The 25627-nt window shown below is 42.5% G+C and overlaps 1 protein-coding gene across 2 annotated transcripts in view; it reads left to right on the forward strand.

Annotated features, from left to right (window-relative positions):
* The window catches only part of Ganc (glucosidase alpha, neutral C), a 58001-nt gene extending 33419 nt beyond the window's left edge, over window positions 1-24582 (forward strand). Inside the window, exons 13-24 of one of the 2 annotated variants that reach the window (XM_029484480.1) lie at window positions 516-595; window positions 3022-3165; window positions 5233-5329; window positions 7023-7124; window positions 9103-9346; window positions 10500-10564; window positions 12732-12808; window positions 14474-14548; window positions 18668-18781; window positions 20072-20184; window positions 20900-21003; window positions 22680-24582. In XM_029484480.1, the coding sequence (XP_029340340.1) occupies window positions 516-595; window positions 3022-3165; window positions 5233-5329; window positions 7023-7124; window positions 9103-9346; window positions 10500-10564; window positions 12732-12808; window positions 14474-14548; window positions 18668-18781; window positions 20072-20184; window positions 20900-21003; window positions 22680-22789 (1325 nt within the window). In that variant the 3' untranslated portion in view covers window positions 22790-24582. Of the gene's footprint in view, window positions 1-515; window positions 596-3021; window positions 3166-5232; window positions 5330-7000; window positions 7125-9102; window positions 9347-10499; window positions 10565-12731; window positions 12809-14473; window positions 14549-18667; window positions 18782-20071; window positions 20185-20899; window positions 21004-22679 lie in introns of those variants that run through there. The other variant, XM_021182437.2, reaches the window with a different exon arrangement.
* The last annotated feature ends 1045 nt before the right edge of the window (window positions 24583-25627 follow it).

Consider the following 25627-nt stretch of genomic DNA (forward strand, 5'->3'; position numbering starts at 1 on the left):
AGGGAGGAGAGGGAGAGGGAGAGGGAGAGGGAGAAGAGAAGAGAAGAGAAGAGAAGAGAAGAGAAGAGAAGAGAAGAGAAGAGAAGAGAAGAGAGAGTTGAGCCAGGAGAAGCCAGGCTAAGCAGATAGGCTAGAACAGTTGGGAGAAATGTTTGAAGGGGCTGGGAGGAATGGCTGGGAGAAACCTTTGAAAGGGCCTGGGCTGGTAACTGGGAGTTAAGAGAACTGGTTACTGCTTGTAAGAAAAGGAAACTTTAAAGAAACATTTAAAAAAATCAAAATAAAAACAACACACACATTTTACACCCTGAGCCTCTGTGTTAAAAGTTTTAAATTTTGTCACTTTAAAGATTACCTTCACTCCCTTGTAGACCGTGCCTCTCTCAGTTGTCCTTTGTATTTGACATAAGGTGTCCATTGATGATCTGACTCTCACATCGCAGATCTTCCTTACCACACATCTTACTGTAAACACCACTGTTCTTGACAGACTGCCCACTGTTGTGCCTCTGCAGGTCTCTCGTCTTATCTGGATTTCACCAACCCCAAGGTCAGAGAGTGGTATTCCAGCCTTTTTGCTTTTCCTGTTTATCAGGTTGGTTTTTATTCTTTTACTGTTTCCTAGTTAACCTGTGTCTTAGTCAGGGTTTCTATTCCCTCACAAACATTATAACCAAGAAGCAAGTTGGAGAGGAAAGGGTTTATTAAGCTTACATTTCCACATTGATGTTCATCACCAAAGGAAGTCAGGACTGGAACTCAAGCAGGTCAGGAAGCAGGAGCTGATGCAGAGGCTATGGAGAGATGTTCTTTACTGGCTTGCTTCCCCTGGCTTGCTCAGCCTGCTCTTATAGAACCCAGGACTACCAGCCCAGGGTAGGCACCACCCACAATGGGCCCTCCCTCCTTGATCACTAGTTGAGAAAATGCCTTACAGCTGGATCTCATGGAGGCATTTCCTCAAGGGAGGCTCCTTTCTCTGTGATAACTCCAGCTTGGGTCAAGTTGACACTCAAAACCAGCCAGTACAACCTGAAATAATGAAAGGAAAAGGTAGTTGCTTAGTTGGTTATTATGTAGCTTTTATATATATTGACACAGCAATTAAGTGGATATTACCAGTTGTTCTCAACCCCTTTGGGGTTGTTGAACAACCCTTTCACAGGGTTTACATACCAGATACCTGCATATCAGATATTTACATTACAATTCATAATAATAGCAAAATTGCAGTTAAAAGCTAGCAACAAGAAATAATTTTATGTTTGAGGGTCACTACAACATGAGGAACTTTACTAAAAGGTCACAGCATTAGGAATGTTGAAAAGAACTGTTATAAGCCATAATGTATTGTTCAAGTAAAATATAATAATTAAAATCTTAATAGAACCACAAAAGAACTGGAGAAGTCACATTAGAGACTCGTGTTCCACCATTATGGTGATGGCAGCAGTCATGGTAATGCCTAACCCCAGACCAACTGCTGTTTTAAGCATTTGTTGTGCATTACCCCATTTCCTCTTTATAAAACACTCTGAATTAAATCTTAACCTCACACATAATAAAATTGAGGTGTGAAGAGTTTTAAAAACCCATAAAGTCACCCATTACTAAGGGATGAGCCCAAGGTTTGATTCAAGTCTATTTGTCTCCCAAGCTCAGCTCTTAAGCACAAGACATTTGCTTTTGTGCATCATTGATTAGGAGATTTGAAAACAGAGCAGTATAGACAACAGTCCTTAGCTAAATATGCCTATAGTCATTCACTTCATTGTGTGTGGCTGCTTTCACAATACTGTGCCAGAGTAGAGTATTAATGAGGTTTTATAATACACAAAGATAGACATGTACATTATCTATATCTTTACATGAAGAAGAAAAGGGAGGAGGAGGAGAGGGGAGGAGGAGGAGGACAAGAAGAAGAGGAAAAAGAACAACAACAAGAAAAAGAAGAATTGGAAAGACAATGAGAAGGAGAAGAAGAGAGCTTGCTGATATTTGCCTTAGAAGTGCTAAAGAAGACTGCAGGCAAATGTTGGAAAACTAGACAGCTTTACTCTTAGAAGTGCATTTACTTAGAAGCTAAGCATGGTGGTGGACATCTTTAATCCTAGAACTCGGGAGGCAGAGGTAGATGGATCTCTGTAAATTCAAGGCTAGCCTGGTATACATAGTGAGTTCCAGGACAGCCAGAACTACATAATAGAGAGACTCTACATTCTCTCTCCTCTTCTCCCTCTCCCCTCTCCCTCTCCCTCGCTTACACACACACACACACACACACACACACAGTGCATATGCTTAGAAATAGTTGAAGGTAAAGAATCATAAAGAAATACATAGGCCACTCCCAAGCATTGGAAGGATCATCTACCATGTGGGTAAGGTCTCTGCGGTGTCCTGGAAGGAAGCTGGGACTTAGTAGGTCACCGTGTGAAAGACAGGGCATTAGGAAACAACAGAATGAGCTGGCTGATGTTCCCTGTAATGGAAGGCAAATGCTGAGACCAGGAATTTTATAAAAAGAATTTCAGTACCATGTTCACTAGAACACAAACTATGTAAGATGTTAACAAACAGATAACTCAGAGTATTAGAGGAAAAAAAAAACAATTCATGTATAGTAATAATTGCTTTCAGTTAAGAATTGTAGCAGAGATTTCTTCTCAGCTCTTTGGATAACATCAAGTGAAGATTTATAGTAGATAGTGGACGATGTAGAGCCTAATGGTGAATGCGCACACTTTTTCTGGCATGTATTCTCTCAAGATGTCTTGGAGAGAACTTGCAGGGCAGTGTGTATTTTGTAGACAATAAAGTGCAACATTCTATCAACAAATATTTATTGATAGCTTTCTTTGGGTTAGATACTGTTCTCGGTTCATGGGATTTTTATTGAACAAAACAGACAAAATTCACAGCATAAAAAATAAATAAGAAAGAAAGGAAAGAAGATCAGGGATACTATCCTATTAACGTCATCCTGGGGGAGGATTCTCATGACCCCGATTCACTTCCTAGGGATCTACGGACATCCTTTTCCTATGGAATGACATGAATGAGCCCTCAGTCTTCAGAGGGCCTGAGCTAACCATGCACAAGAGTGCTGTTCATTATGGCAACTGGGAACACAGAGAACTTCACAACATCTACGGATTTTATCAGGTAAGACGTCTAAATAGAAGTCAAATAGATTCATGTGGCCTGCTTTTAAACAGGAAGTCAGTTGTATAATTAAGTGTGCTATGCATGTTTGTTGTGTGTCTTTGTTGTAAACTGCAGAGAGTCTTAGATTACAGCCAATTTATTTTTCCTCTCTGTGATTCCTTTTCCTTCCACAATAAACCTGATAAAATTTTAAATATTGTGAACTACTAAAGGATGTTTATTGACACAGGCAATCTACAAATGTGTTAATGAATGTAATTAAAGCAAGGTTTTAAAATTTCATAAGTATCCATCTGTTGCTAGTTTAGCTGAGTTTGGTGGCATACATGTGCAATCCTAGTATCTACCTATAGTACGAAGGGACTGTGAATTCAAGGCCTACCTGGCCTACATAATGAGTTCCAGGCCTGCCTAGACCATACAACAAGACTCTGTCACAAAAGTAAAAGGCAGACAGTGGCTAGAGTGATGGTTAAGATCAGTGCTTAGGAGGGCTTCCTGCTCTTCCAGCCAGCCTGAGTTTGTTCCCAACACCTAAGTCAGGCAGCTCACAAAGCCTGTGACTCCAGCTCCAGGGCATCTAACACTTTCCTCAGAAGCACCCACACAGGGAGTATACACTCACTTATACATACATTTTTAAATATTTTTTAAAGGGCTAGAGAAATGGTTCAGTGGTTCAGTTCTCAGTACCTATTTGGTGGCTAGCAACCATCAGTAATTCCAGTTCCAGGGGATCTAAAACCTTCTTCTAGTATCCATGGGCAGGGCATGCGCATAATACATGCAAGCAAAACACTCACACATAAAAGGAAAAAAATCTTCTAAAAAAGTGAACAAATGTGTGTTTGTGTGTATTTTAATAAATATATAGCTTAGGTTCTATTACAATGAAAAGACACCATGGCCAAGGTACCTTGTTTGTTTGTTTGTTTGTTTGTTTGTTTGTTTGTTTGTTTGTTTCAAGACAGGGCTTTTCTTTGTAGCCCTAGCTCTCCTGGAACTCACTTTGTAGACAAGGCTTCAAAAGAACTTATAAAATAAAGCATTTAATTTACATTGGGTGTTCACAAGATTAGAGACCATGATGGCACAGTTAAGGAACAGTGAAAGTTCATATCCTGATCTACAGTCATAGGCTTTAAGAGAGAGGCACACTGGGAATGGCATAAATCTTTTGAAACCTCAAAGCCTACCCCTGGTGACATACCACCTCTAACAAGGTCACACTTCTAATCCTTACCAAACAGTTCCACCAACTGAAGGCGAGTATTTAAATATATGGGGGCTGTTCTCATTCAGACCATCACTCCATACTTTTTAAATGTGCAAGCTCTCCTAGAGTGCTCAGCCTTCTCAGAAAAGATGGTATAATTGTTGTCTATTTGTTAATCATATCCAAAGATTGAGAGTCACTTACTCTAATTTATACCTATGAGTCTTTGTTATTTTTGGAATGTGGTTGCATGGCTATAGGTCTCCCATAGTCACTATTTTCTAATGGGAGCTGCTGGCTGGATATAACCTTTTTCAGATACTATAATGCTTTTCTAAAAGCTTTTTGCTTTAATTGTCGGTTACTTGAGGAATTTCTTAGGTAGGCTAAAGCAGACACTTAACATCTCTGAATTTATTTTTTACCAATGAAAACTATCTGACTCACAGATTATTGTGCAGATCATATGGGAATATATTGTAAAATGCCTACCAATTGTACCACTAAATAAATGGTAGGCTGGTGCTTTGTTTTGTTGTGTGATGTTTGTTTACTTTCTGCCGTGCTGAGCCTCAGGCATGCTGGGTAGCCACTCTTCTCATCTGCACCCCTGTTTCTGTTTACTATTACTTCATTGATATTCCGAATCTAATAAATGTTTCCATCTTCACCAGATAAATTAATGTCATTCATTGTATCATCAAAAAGACTTGGTGGGTTTATTATTTCCCATTTCATAGTCCCTCCGACTGTTTACCTTGCTCGTGTCAGTAGTCTATTGAGCATGTTGGCATGATATCCTCATCCTGTCTCCTCTTTCCATTCTTTCTCCATTGACTGACTTACAGCAAATGGCTACTGCAGAAGGATTGATACAGCGATCTAAGGGGAAGGAGAGGCCCTTTGTTCTTTCACGTTCCTTCTTTGCCGGATCACAAAAGTATGGTAAGAAATAGCTCACATTATAAAATACAATGTAGCTACCCATCCTTTTCCTTTGTATACCATTTATGATACATGCTGACACTATGTTCCTCTTCAATAGTCCTATAACTTACAGTATAAAAAATTATGTGTTCTGACATGTATATTTTAACTATGAGTAAAAAGACGTAGAATTGATAAAAAGGCTACCTAGTAGGCAAAGAGGCCCTGGGTTTAAGGCTCAGCATCATATAAACCCAGTCAAGGTGGTGCATGTTTGTAATCCTAGCACTCCAGAGATGGAGGCAGAAAAAACAGAAGTTCATGGTCATCCTCCAAGACTATCTTGGATTTCATGAGACCCTGTCTCCCTCCTACATCCCAAAAACAGTAAAAAAAAAAAAAAAAATCATCAATGTCTTAGTTAGGATTTCTATGGCTGTAAAGAGACACAATGACCACAGCAATGCTTATAAAGAAAAAATTTAATTGGGGCTGGCATACAGTTTCAGAGGTTTAGTCCACTATCATCATGGTGAGAAATACAGTGACATGAAGGCAGATGTGGTGCTGGAGAAGGGCTGAGAGTCACTCTACACCTGGCTTGAATGTCTGAGACCTCAAAGCCCACCCCTAGTGACACAACAAAGCCACACCTCCTAGTATCCTACCTCCTGTAACAAAGCCACACCTACTCCAACAAGGCCACACCTCCTAATAGTGTCTCTCCCTGTGGGCCTATAGGGCCATTTTATTCAAACTACCACAATCAAGTTTACTTCTTTTTTTCATACTAAAGAAATGGTCCTTACTTGTTGGAAAAGTGACTTGAGAGCATTCATTTTTCTGGCATGGTCATCTCTAATCCTATTTTTGACTTGTAAAAACCAGGGAAATACACCTTTAACTGCTTTAACCACCTGTTCCACTTAGCAGTATGGTTTAAAATAGGTCTGGCTGTTGTTTCTTGCCAGGGTCATTTGTGACTGGATCTGGTTTACAGATCTGGTTCAATTTAACCACTCTGTAGCAGGAAGGCTATTTTAAGGCCCTGGGTCTTAAAATCAAAGCTATTTTAAGAGCTTAGGTGCTGATGTAAAGAATTAGTGGGGGTGGGCTTTGAAGCTCTATCCAGTGCAGAAGAGTCAGCTTTCCCCTGCTACAGTCAGATGAAGATGCAGAGCTCTCAGCTCCTCTTGCCCCACGCCTGCTTGGATGCTGCTGTGCTTCTGCCTTCGTGATAATGAACTGAACCTCTGAACCTATAAGCCAGATCCAATTAAATGTTGTTTCTTATAGGAGTTACCTTGCTCGTGTGTCTCTTCACAGCAGTAGAAACCCTAAGATAGTTTTGGGTTTGGGGATTTTTTTATTTGTTTTTGTGTTGAGATAGGGTTTCTCTCTATAGCCTTGGCTGTCCTGGATATTGCTCTGTAGACCAGGCTGGCATCAAAATCACAGAGATCTGCCTGCCTCTACTCCCTGAGTGCTGTGATTAAAGGCATGTGCCACCACTACCCAGTGTTTTATGGATCTTAATATCTTTTTCACATTAGAAAATTGATACCTTTTGCAGAAATATCAGAATTTGTTTAAGGTGAGAAATCTGTTTCCCCTTTTGTTATTTTTGTATTTTACAAATATGGAGTCTAAATGAAATAGAATGCATTGGAAGACTTGTATGTATTTCAGTGCCTCATTATGGGTGATCTAGGTGCAGTGTGGACGGGAGACAACACAGCAGAATGGAGCTATCTGAAAATCTCCATCCCGATGTTACTCACCCTCAGTGTCTCGGGAATCTCCTTCTGTGGAGGTAAGCTGGCTGCTGGCCTGAGGCGTCGAGCAGGAGGGACTGAGAGATGGGGTTCCTCAGTGCTCACTAGCCTGTTGGGGCAAGGATGAATGCAGGGAAGAAAACAGGAGGAGAGCAGAAGTGCCATTTTAAAACCTACTGCACAGTCTGGTGGTGCACACCTTTAATCCAGCCTTCTAAAGGCAGAGATAAGAGCATCTCTACAAATTTGGGGCCAGCCTGGTCTACATAGCAAGCTGCAGGACAGCTGGGTCTACATAGCAAGATTCTGTTTACTTGGGTTGTTTGTTTGTTTAAATCTTATACATATCTTGTCTGAGCTGAGGGCATAAAGTCAGGTGGAGGATGTTTCGTTCCCTCAGCACTGCCTCCAGAGACACAGTAACTGAGTGTTCCAGAAACATGAGAGCACTGCAACCAACTTGGAAAACCAAAGCCAACCTAGCTCAGTAGAGTGCTAGCCTAGCATGCTCAAGGCCTGGGGTGTGACAGGCAGCAGGGTAGCCAAGGGAATAAGAGAATCAGCCTTACAGATATTTTGTGCTCAGTAGATGTAAGATTCTGTAGCATGATTTAACTTTTTTTTTTTCTTTAAGATGTGCTCAGTTGACCTAGTCAGCCATCACTGGGAAGAGAGGCCCCTTGGTATTGCAAACTTTATATGCCCCAAAACAGGGGAATGCCAGGGCCAAGATGCGGGAGTGGGTGGGTAGGGGAGCAGGGCGGGTGGGAGGGTATAGGGAACTTTCCGGATAGCATTTGAAATGTAAATAAAGAAAATATCTAATTAAAAAAAAAAAGATGTGCTCAGTTGCTCTAAGGCTTACCTAGCTCACAAGAAGCCCTCAATGTGATCCCCAGCCCCACATAAAAACACACATGATTGCACATACCTATGATCCAGACCGGGATGTGGAAATAGATCATAGGTTTCAAGATTTTCTTGAGCTACTACATCCTCTGAGGTCTGGCTAGACTCTGTCTAAAACAGACGGACTATGGAGATGGCTCAGTCAGTAAAGTGCTTGCTACACAAACATGAGGACCTCAGTTATGAACCCCAGCACCCATGTAAAAGAGCCAGATGCAATGGCACATGCCTGTGATCCCAGAGCTGAGGAGGACGAGACAGAAGGATTCCTGTTGCTTGCTAACAAGCCAGTCTAGACAATCAATACACTTCAGGTTCAATGAGACAACTTGTCTCAAAAGATAAAATAGAGAGTGACTGAGGAAGACATTGAAGTCTTGTGGCCTCCTCACACATGAACACACACACACACACGCATATACACACACAAAAGATGTGCTCTTAGAAAAGATGTAGTTAAAATGCATGTCTGGTGGCTTGCCTTCCCTCGTCCTGAGAATTCAATGCTAATAGCTGTTACCAACATGAAGGTGCTCAGAATATACTGCCTCCAGTATATTCTAGATGCAGGTCTGATTGATTTTTTATCTTCTACAAGAATAAAAACAAATTAATAACACTTTTTTGGATATACGTGTCTTCATAACATTGGTCCACAGGCAAGAAATACATGTCCTGCACACGGGGTGAGCAGAAAATTCTACCTAAGCCCCCAAAGCTGCTCTGTGGTTGATATTATTTTAGCTTTTCTTTTCCAAAGAAATACATTACCAGCCACCTTTCCTTCGGTACACAGAAACACTCCTAACCAGGGAGACTGTAATTTCTGAGTAATGGAAGATCCAGAACACATAGGACAACTGCTCTTAATGAAAAGCCTGTGACCTTTTGACAAAAAAGAAAGAAGGAAAGAAGAAATCACAGAGCATTCTTTGAGATCACTGGCTGGTGTTCAGGGCTCAGACTCCCCTATTTGAGGCCATAGGTTTGCCTGTCGAGTTTAGTATGCACATAGTGTCTCCTCTCTTTTTCGAGGCCTTATTTTACCTTAGCACATTATTGGTTACAAGTGTGGTTTCTTTATCTGGTCTTTGTCTGTGTAACCAGCTGATGTGGGTGGCTTCATTGGCAATCCTGAGGCAGAGCTGCTTGTGCGTTGGTACCAGGCTGGAGCTTACCAGCCCTTCTTCCGAGGCCATGCCACCATGAACACCAAGCGACGAGAACCCTGGCTGTTTGGGGAAGAATACACTCAGCTGATCCGGGAAGCCATCAGGCAGCGCTACACCCTCCTGCCCTATCTATATTCTCTGTTCTACCACGCGCACATGTCTTCTCAGCCCGTCATGAGGTAACAGAGCACCCTTATTAGGAGCTCCAGCAGCCAAGCCACAGATCCCCTCGGTAATGAGGGGCTGGGAAAGGAGAACAAAAGCTGTATGTTTAGTCAGGTTTCAGTCAGCTTCATTTCCTGTTGTGGTGCTGCCTGTGGTGCTGCCTCTGACTAGATTCCTACTTCTCATGATTAAAGTACTCGTATATGCCGAGAGATGGAAACATTATGTGTCGGCAGTTCCTAAACTTATTTGAGACCAGGAGTCTCCTGGTAATTCTAGTCATCATCCAGGGTTAGAGACACTTTGTTACCATTTGTTACCAGGGTTAGAGACACCTGCTTTCTTACCGGTCTGTAGAAACAGAATATAGTGTTGCAAAGGCTGGTAAATACACATTTCATTTATTAAAAAATATTGGGCTGGAGAGTTGGCTCAGCTGGTAAGCACTTGTTGCTCTTTCAGAGAACCTGAGTTCAATTCCCAGCACTCACATGGTGCCTCAAACTACATTTGACTCCAGTTCTGGGGGAATCCAATGCCCTCTTCTGACATCCACAGGTACCAGTCATGCACGTGTTCACATACATACATGCATGCAAAACACTCATACACATAAAATAATTTTAAAAGTCTAAAAAAAAAAAATTTTCAAATTAAAAAAAATAAATAAATAAAGCCGGGCGTGGTGGCGCACGCCTTTAATCCCAGCACTCGGGAGGCAGAGGCAGGCGGATTTCTGAGTTCAAGGCCAGCCTGGTCTACAAAGTGAGTTCCAGGACAGCCAGGGCTATACAGAGAAACCCTGTCTTGAAAAAAAAAAAAAAAAGAAAGAAACATTACACATTTAGACTTGCCTTAGTTTCTGCCTGCAGCAGTGGTAGGTAGTTACTCAATAGTCAGACAGGAGTGTGACACACAAGAGATGTCTCAATATTCCACTAGGACATTCAAGTTGATAGAAAGCTCTTTCACATAATAAATGTAAAGTAACCATAGCAACTGCTCATAAACTCTCTGGTCATAGGAGAAAGAATCTTGGCTCTTTGTATTTTCCAATTCCTTTTGGGGAGGTATAATACTAAAAAACATTAAAAATTCTAGTAAAACATTTAACACCAAAAATAATAAAACAATATTTTAAATGCAAGTTCTGTTTCCTTTTCCTAGGCCTCTGTGGGTTGAATTTCCTGATGACTTAGAGACTTTTGCTGTGGAAGATGAATACATGCTGGGTAAGTATTTATAGATCAGTTATACTTGTGATAAATTCTGTAACTATGTTGTTACTATATTTTCTAGTGAGAATCTCCTAGACCCAAGAAAGACAACTAATAAAAATAAAAGAGATTCCATCACCATTTTTTTTTCTTGAGTCAGGGTCTTATTTAGCCCAGGCTAGCCTGGAGCTTACTCTGTATCTAAGGATGAGGTTGATTTCTGATCCCAGGTGCTGCGATCACAAATATGCCTCGCCACATCTGATGCTGGGGATAGAACCCTGAGCAGCATGCATGCTAGACAATCACTACAACAGCTAAGCTCCACCCTGCCACCCTTCACCAAAGTTTTAATGTAATAATGAAACTGTAGCTCTATTCTGTTGTAATGTAGCCCTCACCATATTATTCTTATTAATACCAAATAAACCCATCATATTGATGAATATGATCTGAGAGTTTTGTTTAGGACCCACTCCTCTAAAGCCTGGCGAGACTACTACAGGGAAGGTAAGTATAAGAAAGTAGACCAGCCGGGCATGGTGGCGCACGCCTTTAATCCCAGCACTCGGGAGGCAGAGGCAGGCGGATTTCTGAGTTCAAGGCCAGCCTGGTCTACAAAGTNTCAAAAAACAACAACAACAACAAAAACAAAAAAAAAAGTAGACCAGATGGTTATAGTAAAACATGGAATTGCAGTAGTAGACCTTGTTTTAGTTTGCTTTTTTTTTTTTTTTCACCTAAGACAAGGCTTTGTAGCCCAGGTTATCCTTGGACTTGTAATCCCCTTCATCAAGGTCCAAATTTCTGAAACTTCATGCATGTACTATATAATACCTAGCTGGGCTTCTTTAATGAGGATCAACCATGCAATCTAAAGCGTGGAAGTTTATTGTGTTAGGAATCAAGCTCAAGAAGCAAGGCTAGAAATTGGGGCCCAAAGAATCAATTCCATTCTAAATAGTGGAACCCTCCAAATGTAAATAATGATAATGATGATAATAAGAATATCAGGAACAAGAACCCTTGGAGATATAGTTGAGGGTGTGTTCTTGTATAACATGCACAAGGTTCTGTGTTCAAGCCCTGGCACATCTGGCTTCAGCTTAGTCGTCACTGCCTTGGAGAAGCATCTTTGGTTAATCCTTGCTTCCAATTCTATACCCCCCACTCAAAGTCAGTCCTGTCCATTCAAAGCCTGCCCTACTTCTTAGGTAATTTTCACTTTGCTTTGTACTTTTACCTTTTTTTCCGCTTTAACTCTGACTCACTTGTAATTACTTTTTAATATCTGTCTTCTTCACTTACCACAAACTCCATGAAGATAGGAGCTTAGTTTTATTTATTCATGTAAATGTCCCTGGAAACTAGCATGGTACCTGGAACTCAATCTTTATTGACTAGAAGAAACAATCTGAGATAGACATAGCAGTTCATGCCTATAATTCAATGCTCACAAGTTCAAGGTGCCTGTTATGTAGTGAGACCCTGGAAACCTTTAAAACAAACTCATAAATAAATGCGCTTGACACATGTATGATGCCAATAGGAAAGCAAGAGTAACATTCCAGGCTCTCCTTAAGAGAGGTCCAGACTGCAACGGTAAAGGCCTGAGGAGCTGCACAGCCCAGACTTCTCCATCACTTCGCAGTTCACTCTAACCTGAGGCATGCCTGGCAAACCATGAAGCACGTGAGAGGATGCGGTGCTTCCTGATGGTGGGCATCCCAGAACTTACGCAGAAAATGAAACTGTGGAGCTGAGTGTTGTGGCTCAAGCGTTCAAAAGGGTAAGGCAGAAGGATCTTCCCAAAGCCACCCCAGGATGCAGAGCGAGTTCCAGGTATCTCTTGGCTACGTAGCAAGACCTTGTCTCAAACAAAAAACAAAAAACAAAAACAAAAAACAAAAACAAATAAATGCAGGAGACTGTGATATACAGGGCCCCTGCCCCACAATCCTAAAGGCCACAAGTGGGTTTGATCCATTAGCTCGTTGAGCCTGTGCCCTTGATCTACCAGTGCTTCTGTCTGGTGAATTATTTGTTCAGCTCACCATTGTCTCCGCCTTACAGAAGATCACAGTCTGGTGATCTTAAGGGCACAGTGGAGTTCAACAAAGGGAAAGGAGCCTTTCCAACTTCCTATAATGATACTCAGCTTTACCTCCCCTTCATTTTTTAGGAAGTGCTTTATTGGTTCATCCAGTTACAGACCCACAGACCGCCATGATTGACGTGTTCCTGCCAGGGTCAGATGAGGTAAGAGCAGTTAACAGACATGTGTCTGGTGTCTTCCAGCTCTCCTGCTTGCTTCCGTCTTGGGAAAGAAATTGCTTCAGCATGCAGTTATGAATTTGCCTCAGACACTGTTTTCCACAGTCATGAAACTGTACTCAGACAAACTTAACATAGGGAAGGTGGAGAAGAGGAATGGGTGACAGCCTGAGGGATGTTTTTTACTTTCACACTTTGTCATGTGTGAGTCCTCATGGAGATGGGGTGCTTTAAGGTAGAGGATTTCTCACACCTAGTTACTTTGTGGGATGCCTTTCGGTAATTCACCAACTAACCTTTGCTAGGGCTCCCAGATAAGAGTTTGCACCCTGTCTCCAATTCTCATAATCACCCCCAAATACAATGCTGTAGGAATGAGTAATCCCGCTTCTGTGCGTTTCCTCCAGTCTGTTTCTTCTCTGATGCTTTTTCTCCTGTCTGTAGTGATTGATTTGCTTGTTATGTGCTGTCCTGTGTTTTGTTGTGTTTTCAATTTTTTGTCTTACTTATGGTTACAAGCGTTAAGTCAGTTTATTTATAGCGTGTGTGTGATGGAAAAGTCTCACGTACCACAGCATGCATGTAGAGGTCAGAGAACAATTATGTGGAGTCAGTCTCTCCTTCCACCTTTCTGAAGGTTCTGGAGAACAAAGACAGGTATCTAGTCTTTACCATTGCTTGTTGAGGCATCTCATCAGCTCAAGCATGAAGCTTTTGCAAGTCAGTAGACTGTGAGAACCACGAAGGCATGTTCTCATCTTCCACTCCCGGACAGCTCGTAACTGCATACGTGTCTAGCACCTAGCACAAGAGTACATTGCTCAGCAATTAACTTTTGAATATGTCGATAAACAAGGAATGGTCTTTAGTTCATCAGTTATACCCCTTTGGTAACCTCCTCCTCTTCTCCTTCCGTCCTTCTTTCCTTCCTTTCTACCTTCCTTCCTTCCTTCTTTCCTTCCTTCCTTCCTTTCTTCCTTCCTTCCTTCTCCTCCTCCTCCTTCTCCTTCTCCTTCTCCTCCTCCTCCTCTTCCTCCTCCTCCTCTTCCTCCTCCTCCTCTCCCTTCTCTTCTTTTTGAGATAGGCTCTCATGTGTCTTGGGCTAGCCTTTAAGCTTACGATGAACTTGAACTTCTAATCCTCCCACCTAGGATTACAAGCATATAATACCATGCCCAGTTTATTATATGCTGAGGACCCAACACCAGGCTTTATGCATGCTTTGGGATTTTCTTAAAGGAATAATATGTGGGACCTGCTGGTATGGGCCCATAATTCCAGCAGAAAGATTTCAAGTTCAAGGTTTACCTGGGCTATATAGTGAGTTCAAGGACAGCCTGGATAACTTAGTAGGACTCCATGTCAAATAAAAGAGGGGAGGAGATACACTTCAGTGGTAAAGCACTTCCTTAGGATGTGAGAGTGCTTAGGTTCTATTCCCAGTAAAACACACACACACACACACACACGGGGCATGGGGTATGTTTTTCCCATCTTGTCCCACAAATTTTAATCATATCTACTTAAACTTCTTTTTATTCTTTCCTTCCAGGGGTTGCAGCTTATTAAAGGGCAAAAGGAGATAGTGGGTGGGTGCGGGCTTCACAGACGAGAGATTGCCCTCTTTCAGTATAGTTGGTTTCTTTTCAGGTCTGGTACGACTCTAAGACATTTGCATATTGGAAAGGAGGGTGTACTGTGAAGATTCCAGTAACCTTGGCTACTGTAAGTTATTTCCAGAGTATTATTTTCCCCTATTTAGCTGTGTTAGTCTGTTCAGAGTACAGCCTGGCAGGCTTAGACAACAGACACAACAGACCTTTATCTTTCCATACTTCAAAGTGCCGGCTGACTCATATCCTTCTGAAATATTTCTTCTTGGCATGTAGGAGCTGATGGAATGGAGAGAGTAAGGGAACAGCATTCTTGTAAATGGGGATGAAGAGTTTGCTCCATGGTTCAAAGCACTGTTGCTCTTGCAGAGAACATAAGTTTGGTTCCTAGCACCCATATGGTAGCTGCAACCATCTGCAGGTGACTCAGCATTTTGTATCTGATCCCCACAGGCACCAGGCACACATTTGGTGCACATACCTACATATACGCAAAACACATACATAAAATAAGATAAATTTAAGATAAGAAAGTGCTCGTAGCCGGGCGTGGTGGCGCACGCCTTTAATCCCAGCACTCAGGAGGCAGAGGCAGGCAGATTTCTGAGTTCGAGGCCAGCCTGGTCTACAAAGTGANGATTTCTGAGTTCGAGGCCAGCCTGGTCTACAAAGTGAGTTCCAGGACAGCCAGAGCTACACAGAGAAACCCTGTCTCGAAAAAAACCACAAAAAAAAATAAATAAAATAAAGAAAGTGCTCTTGTATGGATACTATTCCTATCATATCAAGAGTAATCTTTATGAGCCTGTCTCCAGATAATAGTCACTTCAGTGGTTGGGGCTTCGACATATGAATGGAGAGACACAAACATTCCGTTTATAATGTATTTCTGTAAAAAGTGAACCAAGAGTGTAAGTGTTTGATGTAATAACTCATACTGTGCATATAGAGAAAATACATTATAATAGTACTTGCCTTGGGCTGTGCTTGGGAGAAGATGCAGGAAGCCATGGAGAGAGTCTGGAGGTGTTGAGAGGGCTTTAAAATTGATTGTGGCAATAGTTACTTACATACCTTAATATACTGAAGTGGCTTGATTATATGCTCTAATTATAAATTTTGAAGAATATGAATATATCAATAAAGCCATTAAGATATGTGAAGAGTTTAAAAATACATATAGTCTGACTCTTTTTTTTTTAAGATTTATTTATTTATTTATTATATGTAAGTACACTGTAGCTGTCTTCAGACACTCCAGAAGAGGGCGCCAGATCTCGTTACGGATGGTTGTGAGTCACCATGTGGTTGCTGGGATTTGAACTCTGGACCTTCAGAAGAGCAGTCGGGTGCTCTTACCCACTGAGCCATCTCACCAGCCCCTAGTCTGACTCTTGGCATGAAATATTGAGGATAAACAATTCTCTCCTGTATATCTACACTTGTATCTAAGAACAGAAACACTGAAAAGAGAAAGAGTGGGCACCACAATGCTGAATAAATTGTCAAAAAATTCAAAGGTGTGTCTCTGGGTCTCTGGGCAAGAGAATGTGTCAGTTATAAAATTAGAATCAAGCCGGGCGTGGTGGCGCACGCCTTTAATCCCAGCACGCGGGAGGCAGAGGCAGGCGGATTTCTGAGTTCGAGGCCAGCCTGGTCTACAGAGTGAGTTCCAGGACAGCCAAGGCTACACAGAAAAACCCTGTCTCGAAAAACAAAATAAATAAATAAATAAATAAATAAATAAATAAATAAATAAATAAATAAAATTAGAATCAAGGTGTCCATCCTGGCTGAGTCACAAGCGTGACCATAGACCCTATAGAATGAAGATTAATAGAATAGTGGTGTTTTTTTTACAAATTGTCACCAGTGGTTTCATTATAAAGAATCTGGTTTCACATGAACTTTCAGACCCGACAGAGATCTTAGCAATCTTCTACCCTAATCCCTTTGTTTTAGTCACTGCTCTGTTGTTGTAACCAAGGCAACTCTTACAAAAGAAAATATTTCATTGGGGGCTGGCTGACAGTTTCAGAGACTTAGTCCATTATCATCAAGGCAGAGAGCATGGCAACATGCAGGTGTGGTGCTGGAGAAGGAGCTGAGAGCTACATCCTGGTCTGCAAGCAAAGAGAGGCATTGGGCCTGGTTGGGGCTTTTGAAACCTCATAGCCCACATATTTCCAGTGACATATTTCCTCCAACAAGGCCACACCCCGATCCTTCTAATCCTTTCAAATAGTGCCACTCCCTGGGGACCAGACATCCAAATATGAGTCTATGGGGGCTGTTCTTATCCATTTACACATGAAGAAACCGACAGAGATGTTAAATTTTTTTTTGTCCAGAATTACCACTGGGTTGTGACAGAACTATGACAAATCCCTCCCACCTCCTGTAAGTTTTCTGAACTCTGAGTCTGCATCCCATTCCACTGTAACTTACCATGTTGTTCTAAGGAAGGAAGGAAGGAAGGAAGGAAGGGAAAACAAAGAGAGAGCTAGCTTTCTTTTTTGCTGCCTGTGAATGAGGGGTGGGGAAGCATATCTGGACCACTCCACTCTCTCTTCCAAAACCACACCTGTTCTCACCCTCTTCTCCTTACTAACACTTTACTCAGAGAAAAGCACACTTACGTGATCTGGGTAGCTCCTTACCAGAGGTAAGAAACCTACCTACCAGGCTCTCCTGCCGAGAGCCATTCCAAAAGACTGATAGATATGAACCATGGCCAGAGCCTCCTTGAAGTTCCCTTGATGCTTTCTGAGCCACAGAATTGGGTCTGTTATCCAGCTGACTCATACAAGCAGAGAAACAAAAGTGTGCAGACACTGGGAGAAACCAACAGAAGTCATCTCCACAGACAGACAAACACTTTGTTCCACAAGTCCCATTACACCTACCTACATAAACAGAAAAATCCACTCTTTAGCAAGTCTCTAGAGTAACATGCTTGCTACTTTATTGACAAGGGTGTTAAAGGTCTAAAATGGAATGCCCTTTCTGGTTAAGTTGAAAAAATAAGTCTTTAGAGGTAAGTTGGGCCTCTAACAAGATGAGTTAGAATAAAATTCATGTGTCAGTGAAAAAGTAGCAAGGCCCATGTGCTGATTAGTTTGTCAACTTGGCATAAACTAGAGTCAGCTGAGGGTGTGCCTCCATCAGAGCTGCCTGTGGGCATTTCTGTGTGGCATTTCCTTGGTTGTTGGTTGATGCAGGGGGCCCAGGTCACTGTGGGCAGTGCCACCCCAGAGCAGGCGGTGCTGGGAGGCATAAGGACTGCAGCTGGAGTGAACCTGGAAGCAAGCCAATTAGCAGGCTTTCTCAGTGGTCTCTGCTTCAGGACTTGTTTCCGAGTTCCTGTGTTAACTCGAACTGTAAGATGTAAGATGATATAAGCCTTTTTTCTCCCCCAAATTGCTTCCAGTCAATGTTTTTTTTTTTTTTTTTTTCCCGAGACAGGGTTTTTCTGTATAGCTCTGGCTGTCCTGGAACTCATTCTGTAGACCAGGCTGGCCTCGAACTCAGAAATCCGCCCGCCTCTGCCTCCCGAGTGCTGGGATTAAGGGCATGCGCCACCACGCCCAGCTCCAGTCAATGTTTTATCACAGCAACAGAACCCAAGGCAGACAGGTAGAGATAATAAATTGGGGGGTGGAGGTAATTGCCCCAATATTTTTAAATATGGATGATTTGGGGGCCTGTGAGTTAGCTCAGTGCTTATCATGCAAGCTTGCCAAGCTCAGTTCGATTCTCAGAACCCACATAGAGTAGAACAAGAAACTGACTTCACAAAGTTGTCTTCTGAGCATCATACACATGCTATGACATGCATGTGCCTCATACCCACAAAACGATTACAAAAATGCAAAATGAGTATAAATAACAGTTAGTAAACACTTACCGGAGGGCAAACTTAAAGAGAGCTTTATTAAATGTTAAGTACTGACCAAGAGATGGACTTTGGTCAGGACCATTCTCTGGAATTTCCAAGCTGAAATGTCCAAATAAATAATTTTTAATGGACCATTTTTCAGTTGATCCATTTTCTTTTCATCTCACAGTCCCCATGCTTTGCCACTTCTCTTCCCACAGATATTCTTTGCTTGAGTTTATATACTGAGTAAAGAGTATGGGTCTCATATAGTGAAATACTTAAACGTCCTACTTGGAGAGTTGTCTGTAGTCTGTATAGTATGTCATTCCTGAGAGTGCTGCTGTGTTACAGATCCCAGTGTTTCAACGAGGTGGAAGTGTGCTACCAGTAAAGACCATTGTGGGAAAGTCCACTGGCTGGATGGCTGACTCCCCTTATGGGCTCCGGGTTGCCCTAAGCACTCAGGTATTTGGAAAGCCAGTCCCTTTTTTCCTATTGTATCTCTTTACAATGGTAGGCTTTTGAGGATAAGAAAAAGTAATAAATCTCATATGAAACAATGTTTCTGATATTTATCTGGAAATCAGGGGCTGTCACTTGTGAATTACTGTGAAATTTGCCCTTCCTGGCATTGTTCTTAGGAACTCTGAGATCCAGGAATGATGCAAATAAGTTTCTGGGGGAAGCAATGCCCACCTCTCAGGTTGGCATGGTTTGCTACTGGAAAACAACTATTATGCAGTCCACCCCATAGACTAGTCCTGAAACTCAGTCTCCTCCCGAAGAGGGCCATTGAAAATGTGTCTTAACTATTTGGGGCCTACCCAAACCCATTCAGTAACTTCTACTCTCATCGGGCAGCTCAAATATCTAAAGTCCCCCTGAGTATGGCTTGGGAGTGTTGCGAGTGTCTTCTGAACCAAGCGAAGCTTGTGGTTACACACCTCTAGTTATACTTAGTTATGTTAATATTGTGAACTAAGTAAACTATATCTTCTTTTCCATGTATTTTTATTGAAGCTTGTCTTCTTCAGGCAAACTATGCTCTAGGATCCATGTGGGATCCCAGAATGACTGCGGAAGTCAAGAGACCCAGCCTCCAGCCACCAGCGTCAGTAACTAACCTGCTGTGCAGAGGGCTGGAGTGTTTGACTGCAAAAGAGTACGAGGGCATCTAGAGACAGTTGACTCCATCTATTATATTGTGATATTTTTCCAACTTCAATTCTGTTCTGTAAACGTTCTTGACCCGTTCTGCGATAGCATTATCACAGAAGTCATTACTGACTATGCTTCATATTTCAGTGTCCTTCAACAAAGCCTTACTCTGTGTGGCCCTCTTTTTTTTTTTAATATTTATTCATTTATTTATTTATTATATGTAAGTACACTGTAGCTGTCTTCAGACACTCCAGAAGAGGGCATCAGATATCATTACGGATGGTTGTGAGCCACCAAGTGGTTGCTGGGATTTGAACTCAGGACCTTTAGCAGAGCAGTCCGCGCTCTTAACCGCTGAGCTATCTCACCAGCCCCTGTGTGGCCCTCTTATGTAACCACCCTGTTCATGTCTACTCCGGAGTGATTGGACATTGACTATGTCAGGAACGTATGTGTAACTTTGTGCAGTTCAAATGCTCAGCTCTTCAGATTTTTTTCAGAGATTTTCAGCTGCTACTCTTTCCCTTTGGAAGATGACATTTCTTTTCTATAAAACTATTGCCAGTAGCAGATCCTCTGTAATTCACTCCACAGGGTTCTGCTGTGGGAGAGCTGTATCTTGATGACGGCCATTCATTCCAGTACCTCCACCAGGACCAGTTCTTACACCGCAAGTTCTTATTTTGCTCCAGTGTTCTGACCAACAGGTGAGGGCAGCTATGAGCTGTGATTCCTTTTAGACTATGCTCACCTCTTGGCATCTTCAAGTAAATGAATGATAGCTCAAGTTTTCAGTCTAGGGGCTTGAGAAACGGCCTTGGTTTAAAGAACCCTGGTTGCTCTTGAAGAGGACCCAGGTTTAGTCCCCAGCATCCATCTGGTCTGTAACTCAGCTGCAGGAGATCTGCACCTCCTCTTCTGGCCTCCAAGGGCATGTGGTACACTTACATACACACAGCCAATTTTATATTCCTAAAATAAAAGTAATAAAAAGTATTTAAGACATTATTTAAATAAATGAATGGTGAAGGCCATTTGTATTTTTAAATCACTGACCATTAAAGCTCCTTTTTTACCTTTATCTTTTTTGCCCCCAAAATAAAACTATTCAGTTTAAGTACTCCTTAATACCTTCATTCCTCCATGTACCAATGAATCAAATATCTGGTTTCTTGTAGCTTGATTGTAACATCCAAACCACACTCTATCTTTTGTGCAGTTTAGGGAGATTGAGCTGGCCCTGACTACCTAGTGCTTGTCACAGGGAATCATTTGTTTTCGATCTCTTTGTCCTACTGAAAATGGCCCCTACATGGACCATGACTCCATAGGAACAAGAACTCTCAGGGTAGAGATACTGACCTGGAGACCAACTAAAGCCCCATCCCTCTCTTTTTCCTAATACCATCTGTATCCTTCCAGGTGTGCCGATGAGAAGGGTCATTACCCCAGCAAGTGCATCGTGGAGCAGATCATGGTCTTAGGCCTTAAGAAGAAGCCATCTTCTGTGACTACCCACTTGTCTGGTAAGCAAACATCTTCTTACTGCAGCGTTTGTGCTATAAGCACAGAAATATCTGCAGTTAAGAGATAGTTTGTTAGCCGGGTGGTGGCACACGCCTTTAATCCTAGCACTCGGGAGGCAGAGGCAGGCGGATTTTTGAGTTTGAGACCAGCCTGGTCTACAAAGTGAGTTGCAGGACAGCCAGGGCTATACAGAGAAACTCTGTCTTGAAAAACAAAAAAACAAAAAACAACAACAACAAAAAAAGAGATGGTTTGTTCCCAAACTGTCACACTGTATGAAACTCAGGCCATCTCTGTCCTTCTGAGTAATCGAGTCTCTAGAGCAACAGTTCTCCACCTGTGGGGCACAAATTTTCTTTCACAGGGGTTGCATATCAGATGTTTACATTAGGATTCATAACAGTAGCAAAATTACAGTTATGAATAGCAACAAAGCTGGGCCTGGTGGCACATGCCTTTAATCCCAGCACTCGGTAGGCAGAGGCAGGCAGATTTCTGAGTTTGAGGCCAGCCTGGTCTACAAAGTGAGTTCCAGGACAGCCAGGGCTATACAGAGAAACCCTGTCTCGACCCTCCCCCCCAAAAAAAGAAGTAGCAACAAAATAATCTCATAGTTGGGGACACTACAACATGAGGAATTAGCGAGGCTGGGAATCGCTGCTCTAGATTTAGCAGACTGCCCTGCCTCTCATCCTGAGTGGCTCTTTCTCCCACAGCTAATGTGTACTCAGAGAAACCAGTGGAAGCCTATAATAGTATTGTAGTGTTTCCTTTTTAAAATATCTATTTATTTTATTTATATGAGTACACTGCAGCTGTCTTCAGTCACACCAGAGGGTATTGGATCCCATTGGTTGTGAGCCACCATGTGGTTGCTGGGAATTGAACTCAGGACCTCTGAAAGAGCCGTCAGTGCTCTTAACCACTGAGCCATCTCTTCAACCCTCTGGTGTTTCTTAGTGTGTAATAGGTTACAGCCTGTCTGAGTCAGGGTTTCTATTCCTGCACAAACATCATGACCAAGAAGCAAGTTGGGGAAGAAAGGATTTATTCAGCTTACACTTCCACACTGCTATTCATCACCAAAGAAAGTCAGAACTGGAACTCAAGTAGGTCAGGAAGCAGGAGCTGATGCAGAGGCCATGGAGAGATGTTCCTTACTGGCTTGCTTAGGCTGCCTTGCTCAGCCTGCTCTCTTATAGAACCTAAGACTACCAGCCCAGGGATGGCACCACCCACAAGGGGCCCTCCCNCCTTGATCACTAATTGAGAAAATGCCTTACAGCTGGATCTCATGGAGTCATTTCCTCAACTGAAGCTCCTTTCTCTGTGATAACTCCAGCCTGTGTCAAGTTGACATAAAACCAGCCAGTACACAGCCATCTTCAGCCCTAGGAGCAGAATAAAATTCTACTGTGAAGAATTTCACCTACTGCTTTTCTTAGATAAATCACTTTGCTCCTGTTAGTGTCTCTCCAACCAGGAATATATTCAAAACAATGAGACTTTTCATGTTTTAAAGCATTCACAGAGTTCATGAATAAACGTGCTTCCAGGTTTTCCTAAGTGATGTTCATTTGAGAACATCAGATAACGTGTCAGATTTGAAGAAAAAACAAGATTTCTTTTTCTCCTGGTTTCTCACAAACCATCTTTTTATCTTCTTGCTGTTTAGATGGTAGAGCTCAGCCTGCAGCTTTTACATACTGTGCCGAAACATCTGCCCTGCGTCTGGAGAAGCTGTCTCTGCGCGTTGGTGAGGACTGGGAAGTCCATGTGGGCTGATGAGCAGGTGCTCTGGTGGAGTAAGGGGAGCCACCTGACCGCTCTACCTTCTTGGCCTTCTGTGGATCTGCGCTGCCATCTGATTTGCTTCCCTGGGGAAAATGACATTTCACTTATCTCTAGTGTACTGATGACCTGTCAATTTCAGGTTTTACGATTTTAGCCGGGTGCCATGGCCCACTCCTGTCATCCCAGTGTGAAGGAAGCTGAAGCAGAAGAATTGTAGACTAGCTTAAGCTATATTGTGAAACCTTGTCTCAAAAAAAATAATCAAAAATAAGATTTCAGATTATACATTTAAAGATGTATTGTTGACACACTCTGCGAAAACACTGCCCTTCCCACAGACCCTGAAAGAGCTCAGGGAGTGGCCTGACTTGGAGCAGGGCTACTCAGAGGCCCATGTGTGGGGCCTGCCTCAGGCTATGTAGCAAGCTCACTCCGACTGTAGCAGCAGCAGAGTTGCCCAACTCAATTCCCGAGTGGATGGCAGTGCCTGGCACTCTCAGGGTTACCTTCTGTCAGCAACAGTGTGGGTATGGCTGCCTCTGCTGCAGACACTCCATGGGCAAGGGCTGTGGAAAGTTCTTCTCCCCTGAGAGTGACTCCAGAGCACAAGGATAAGATCCTCTTTCACGCTTCTTAGATTCAAAAGTACCAAATCAGTTTTCAAAGTCAAATTTACTCCTTTTAGTTGTATTTTATTAAAAACCATCTACTAACCAAAGAATATTTATAAAGTGAATATAATAAGCTATAATTAGTGAAAATGGAATAAATACCCACATCCCACAGGTGAACTTTAAAAATAGAGCACAGGGCTGGGACTAGAATAGCACAGGAATTGGCACTTGTCTTAGGCACGACCAATAACCAAAAGGAATAGTATTCCAATACACTGTCTTTAAAAATCAAAATGAATGCCAAAAAACAAAAAACAAACAAACAAAAAAACCCTTACAGGTTTAACAAAAGGTTCTAAATAAAGACACCTCAGTATTACTGCCTCTTCCTTTCGCATTAGGCTCCAGTATGGCAGCTAGGCATGGGCTAGAATGGCTCTGGAGACTCTGGAGACTCCCGGCTGTCTGCTGCTGCTGTTGTTGGGGTGGTCTCAGTTCCTCAGCATCAGAGCCTCTCACTACACTTACTACCTACTTGCAACTGCCACCGTTCTGCCTTCTCTTTCCTTAGCCTCAATACTGTCCCTTGCCTCCACCCATACAGATCTTACCATCCTTCCAGACCCAACCCAAGCCCTACTTTTCCATGGAAAGTTCTAACCTGACACCTCCAACCTCCCAGTACCCACTGGCAGTGATTTTGCCTTTTTCTGAAAGGCTGCCCCACAAATAATTGTACCCTACTTTGCATCCTCAGGGATGTGCCTTGGTATTTCAAGCAGGACTGTGTATTTCCCTACTAGAGTGTATCCTCCTTAAGATCATGTGACATTCCTCTCACACCTGTCATACCACTGTGGCAGTGTGAATGAAAATGCCTGCCCCCCATAGGCTCATCTGTTTGAACAGAAGGTCCCCAGTTGGTGGCACCGTGAGGGGAGGTTATGAAACTTTTAGGGGGTACATCTTTGCTAGAGGAAGTATGTCATCGGTAGCAGGCTTTGGGTGATAGCCTCACTTGGGTTTTCTATTTGCTTGCTCTGCTTCCTGTGTGCTGTTGAGATGTGATCTCTCTTGGCCTCCCACTTCAGCACATGCCACGATGTCTTCCTTGCTGTCATGGACTCTCCCTGTGCAACATAAGTCAAAATAAACTCTTCTACAAGCTGCTTTTGGTCATGGTCTTTGCTTTTCCTCTTTGTTTGCTTCCTGGTCATGGAGTAGATGCTTTTGCTTTGCCACAAGATTCTCCCATGATGCTCTGCCTCTTTGCAGGCTCAGAAGAATGGAGCTAATGTATAAGGGCTAAAGACTCTAAAACTGTGAGCCAAAATGCCCTTTTGTCTATATAAGTTGTTTATGTCATTCACTTTGCTATAGTGATAGCTGACTGACACTGTAAGAATGGTCATTCAACCCAACCTAACCCTAAAGGAATATTAAATTCAGTCTTCTTTCTAACCTCTTGCTGAGTGCTTAGGACACCCTAACAGCATTTTAAATGCATCACATGAGTTTACTTGTTTAATCCTTACACCAACCCAACAACAGAATGAATATCATACCCAGTTGACACGAGAGAAGACTGGCTCAGAGGAAGAAAGTTAACGAGGCTAAAGCTACACAGTCACAGCCAGCAGACATCAACCTAGACTTTGACCCTGGACAGTCAACCTTCAGAGACTGCTCAACTCTGTTCTTCTTCAGGAGTAGAGATACCTTGAGCGTTTTCTTGGACGGACAGGAAGATAAACTGGTGATTCCAATAGCTGAGACATAGGGTTCCTTCAAGTTACACTGCCAAGAATTATGAGCCCATGCTCTCTTTCATTGTGTGCATGTGTGTGTGTGTGTGTGTGTGTGAGAGAGAGAGAGAGAGAGACGTGTATATATATGTGTACATGTTTGTGTGTGTGAGTATGGGCATCCACATGATCATGTGTGCCATGCCACACAGAGGAGGACATCCTGGGGTGTTGGTCCTTGCCTTCCACCATATTTGAGACATGGTGAAACACGGTCTTTTTGTTGTTTTCTGCTGCATAGGCTGACAACCTGCCCATGCCTCTACAGCTTTTCCTGCCTGTGCCTCCCATCTCACTGCGGATGCCCTGGAATGGCAAACATTCTATTGCACCTAGTTTTAAGTGGGAGCTCAAATCCCCACACTTAACATGGCAAGTGCTTTACCACTGAACCATCTTTCCTGCCCTAT

The sequence above is a fragment of the Mus caroli genome, chromosome 2 (assembly GCF_900094665.2).
Source record: "Mus caroli chromosome 2, CAROLI_EIJ_v1.1, whole genome shotgun sequence".
Classification (NCBI taxonomy): Eukaryota; Metazoa; Chordata; class Mammalia; order Rodentia; family Muridae; genus Mus; species Mus caroli.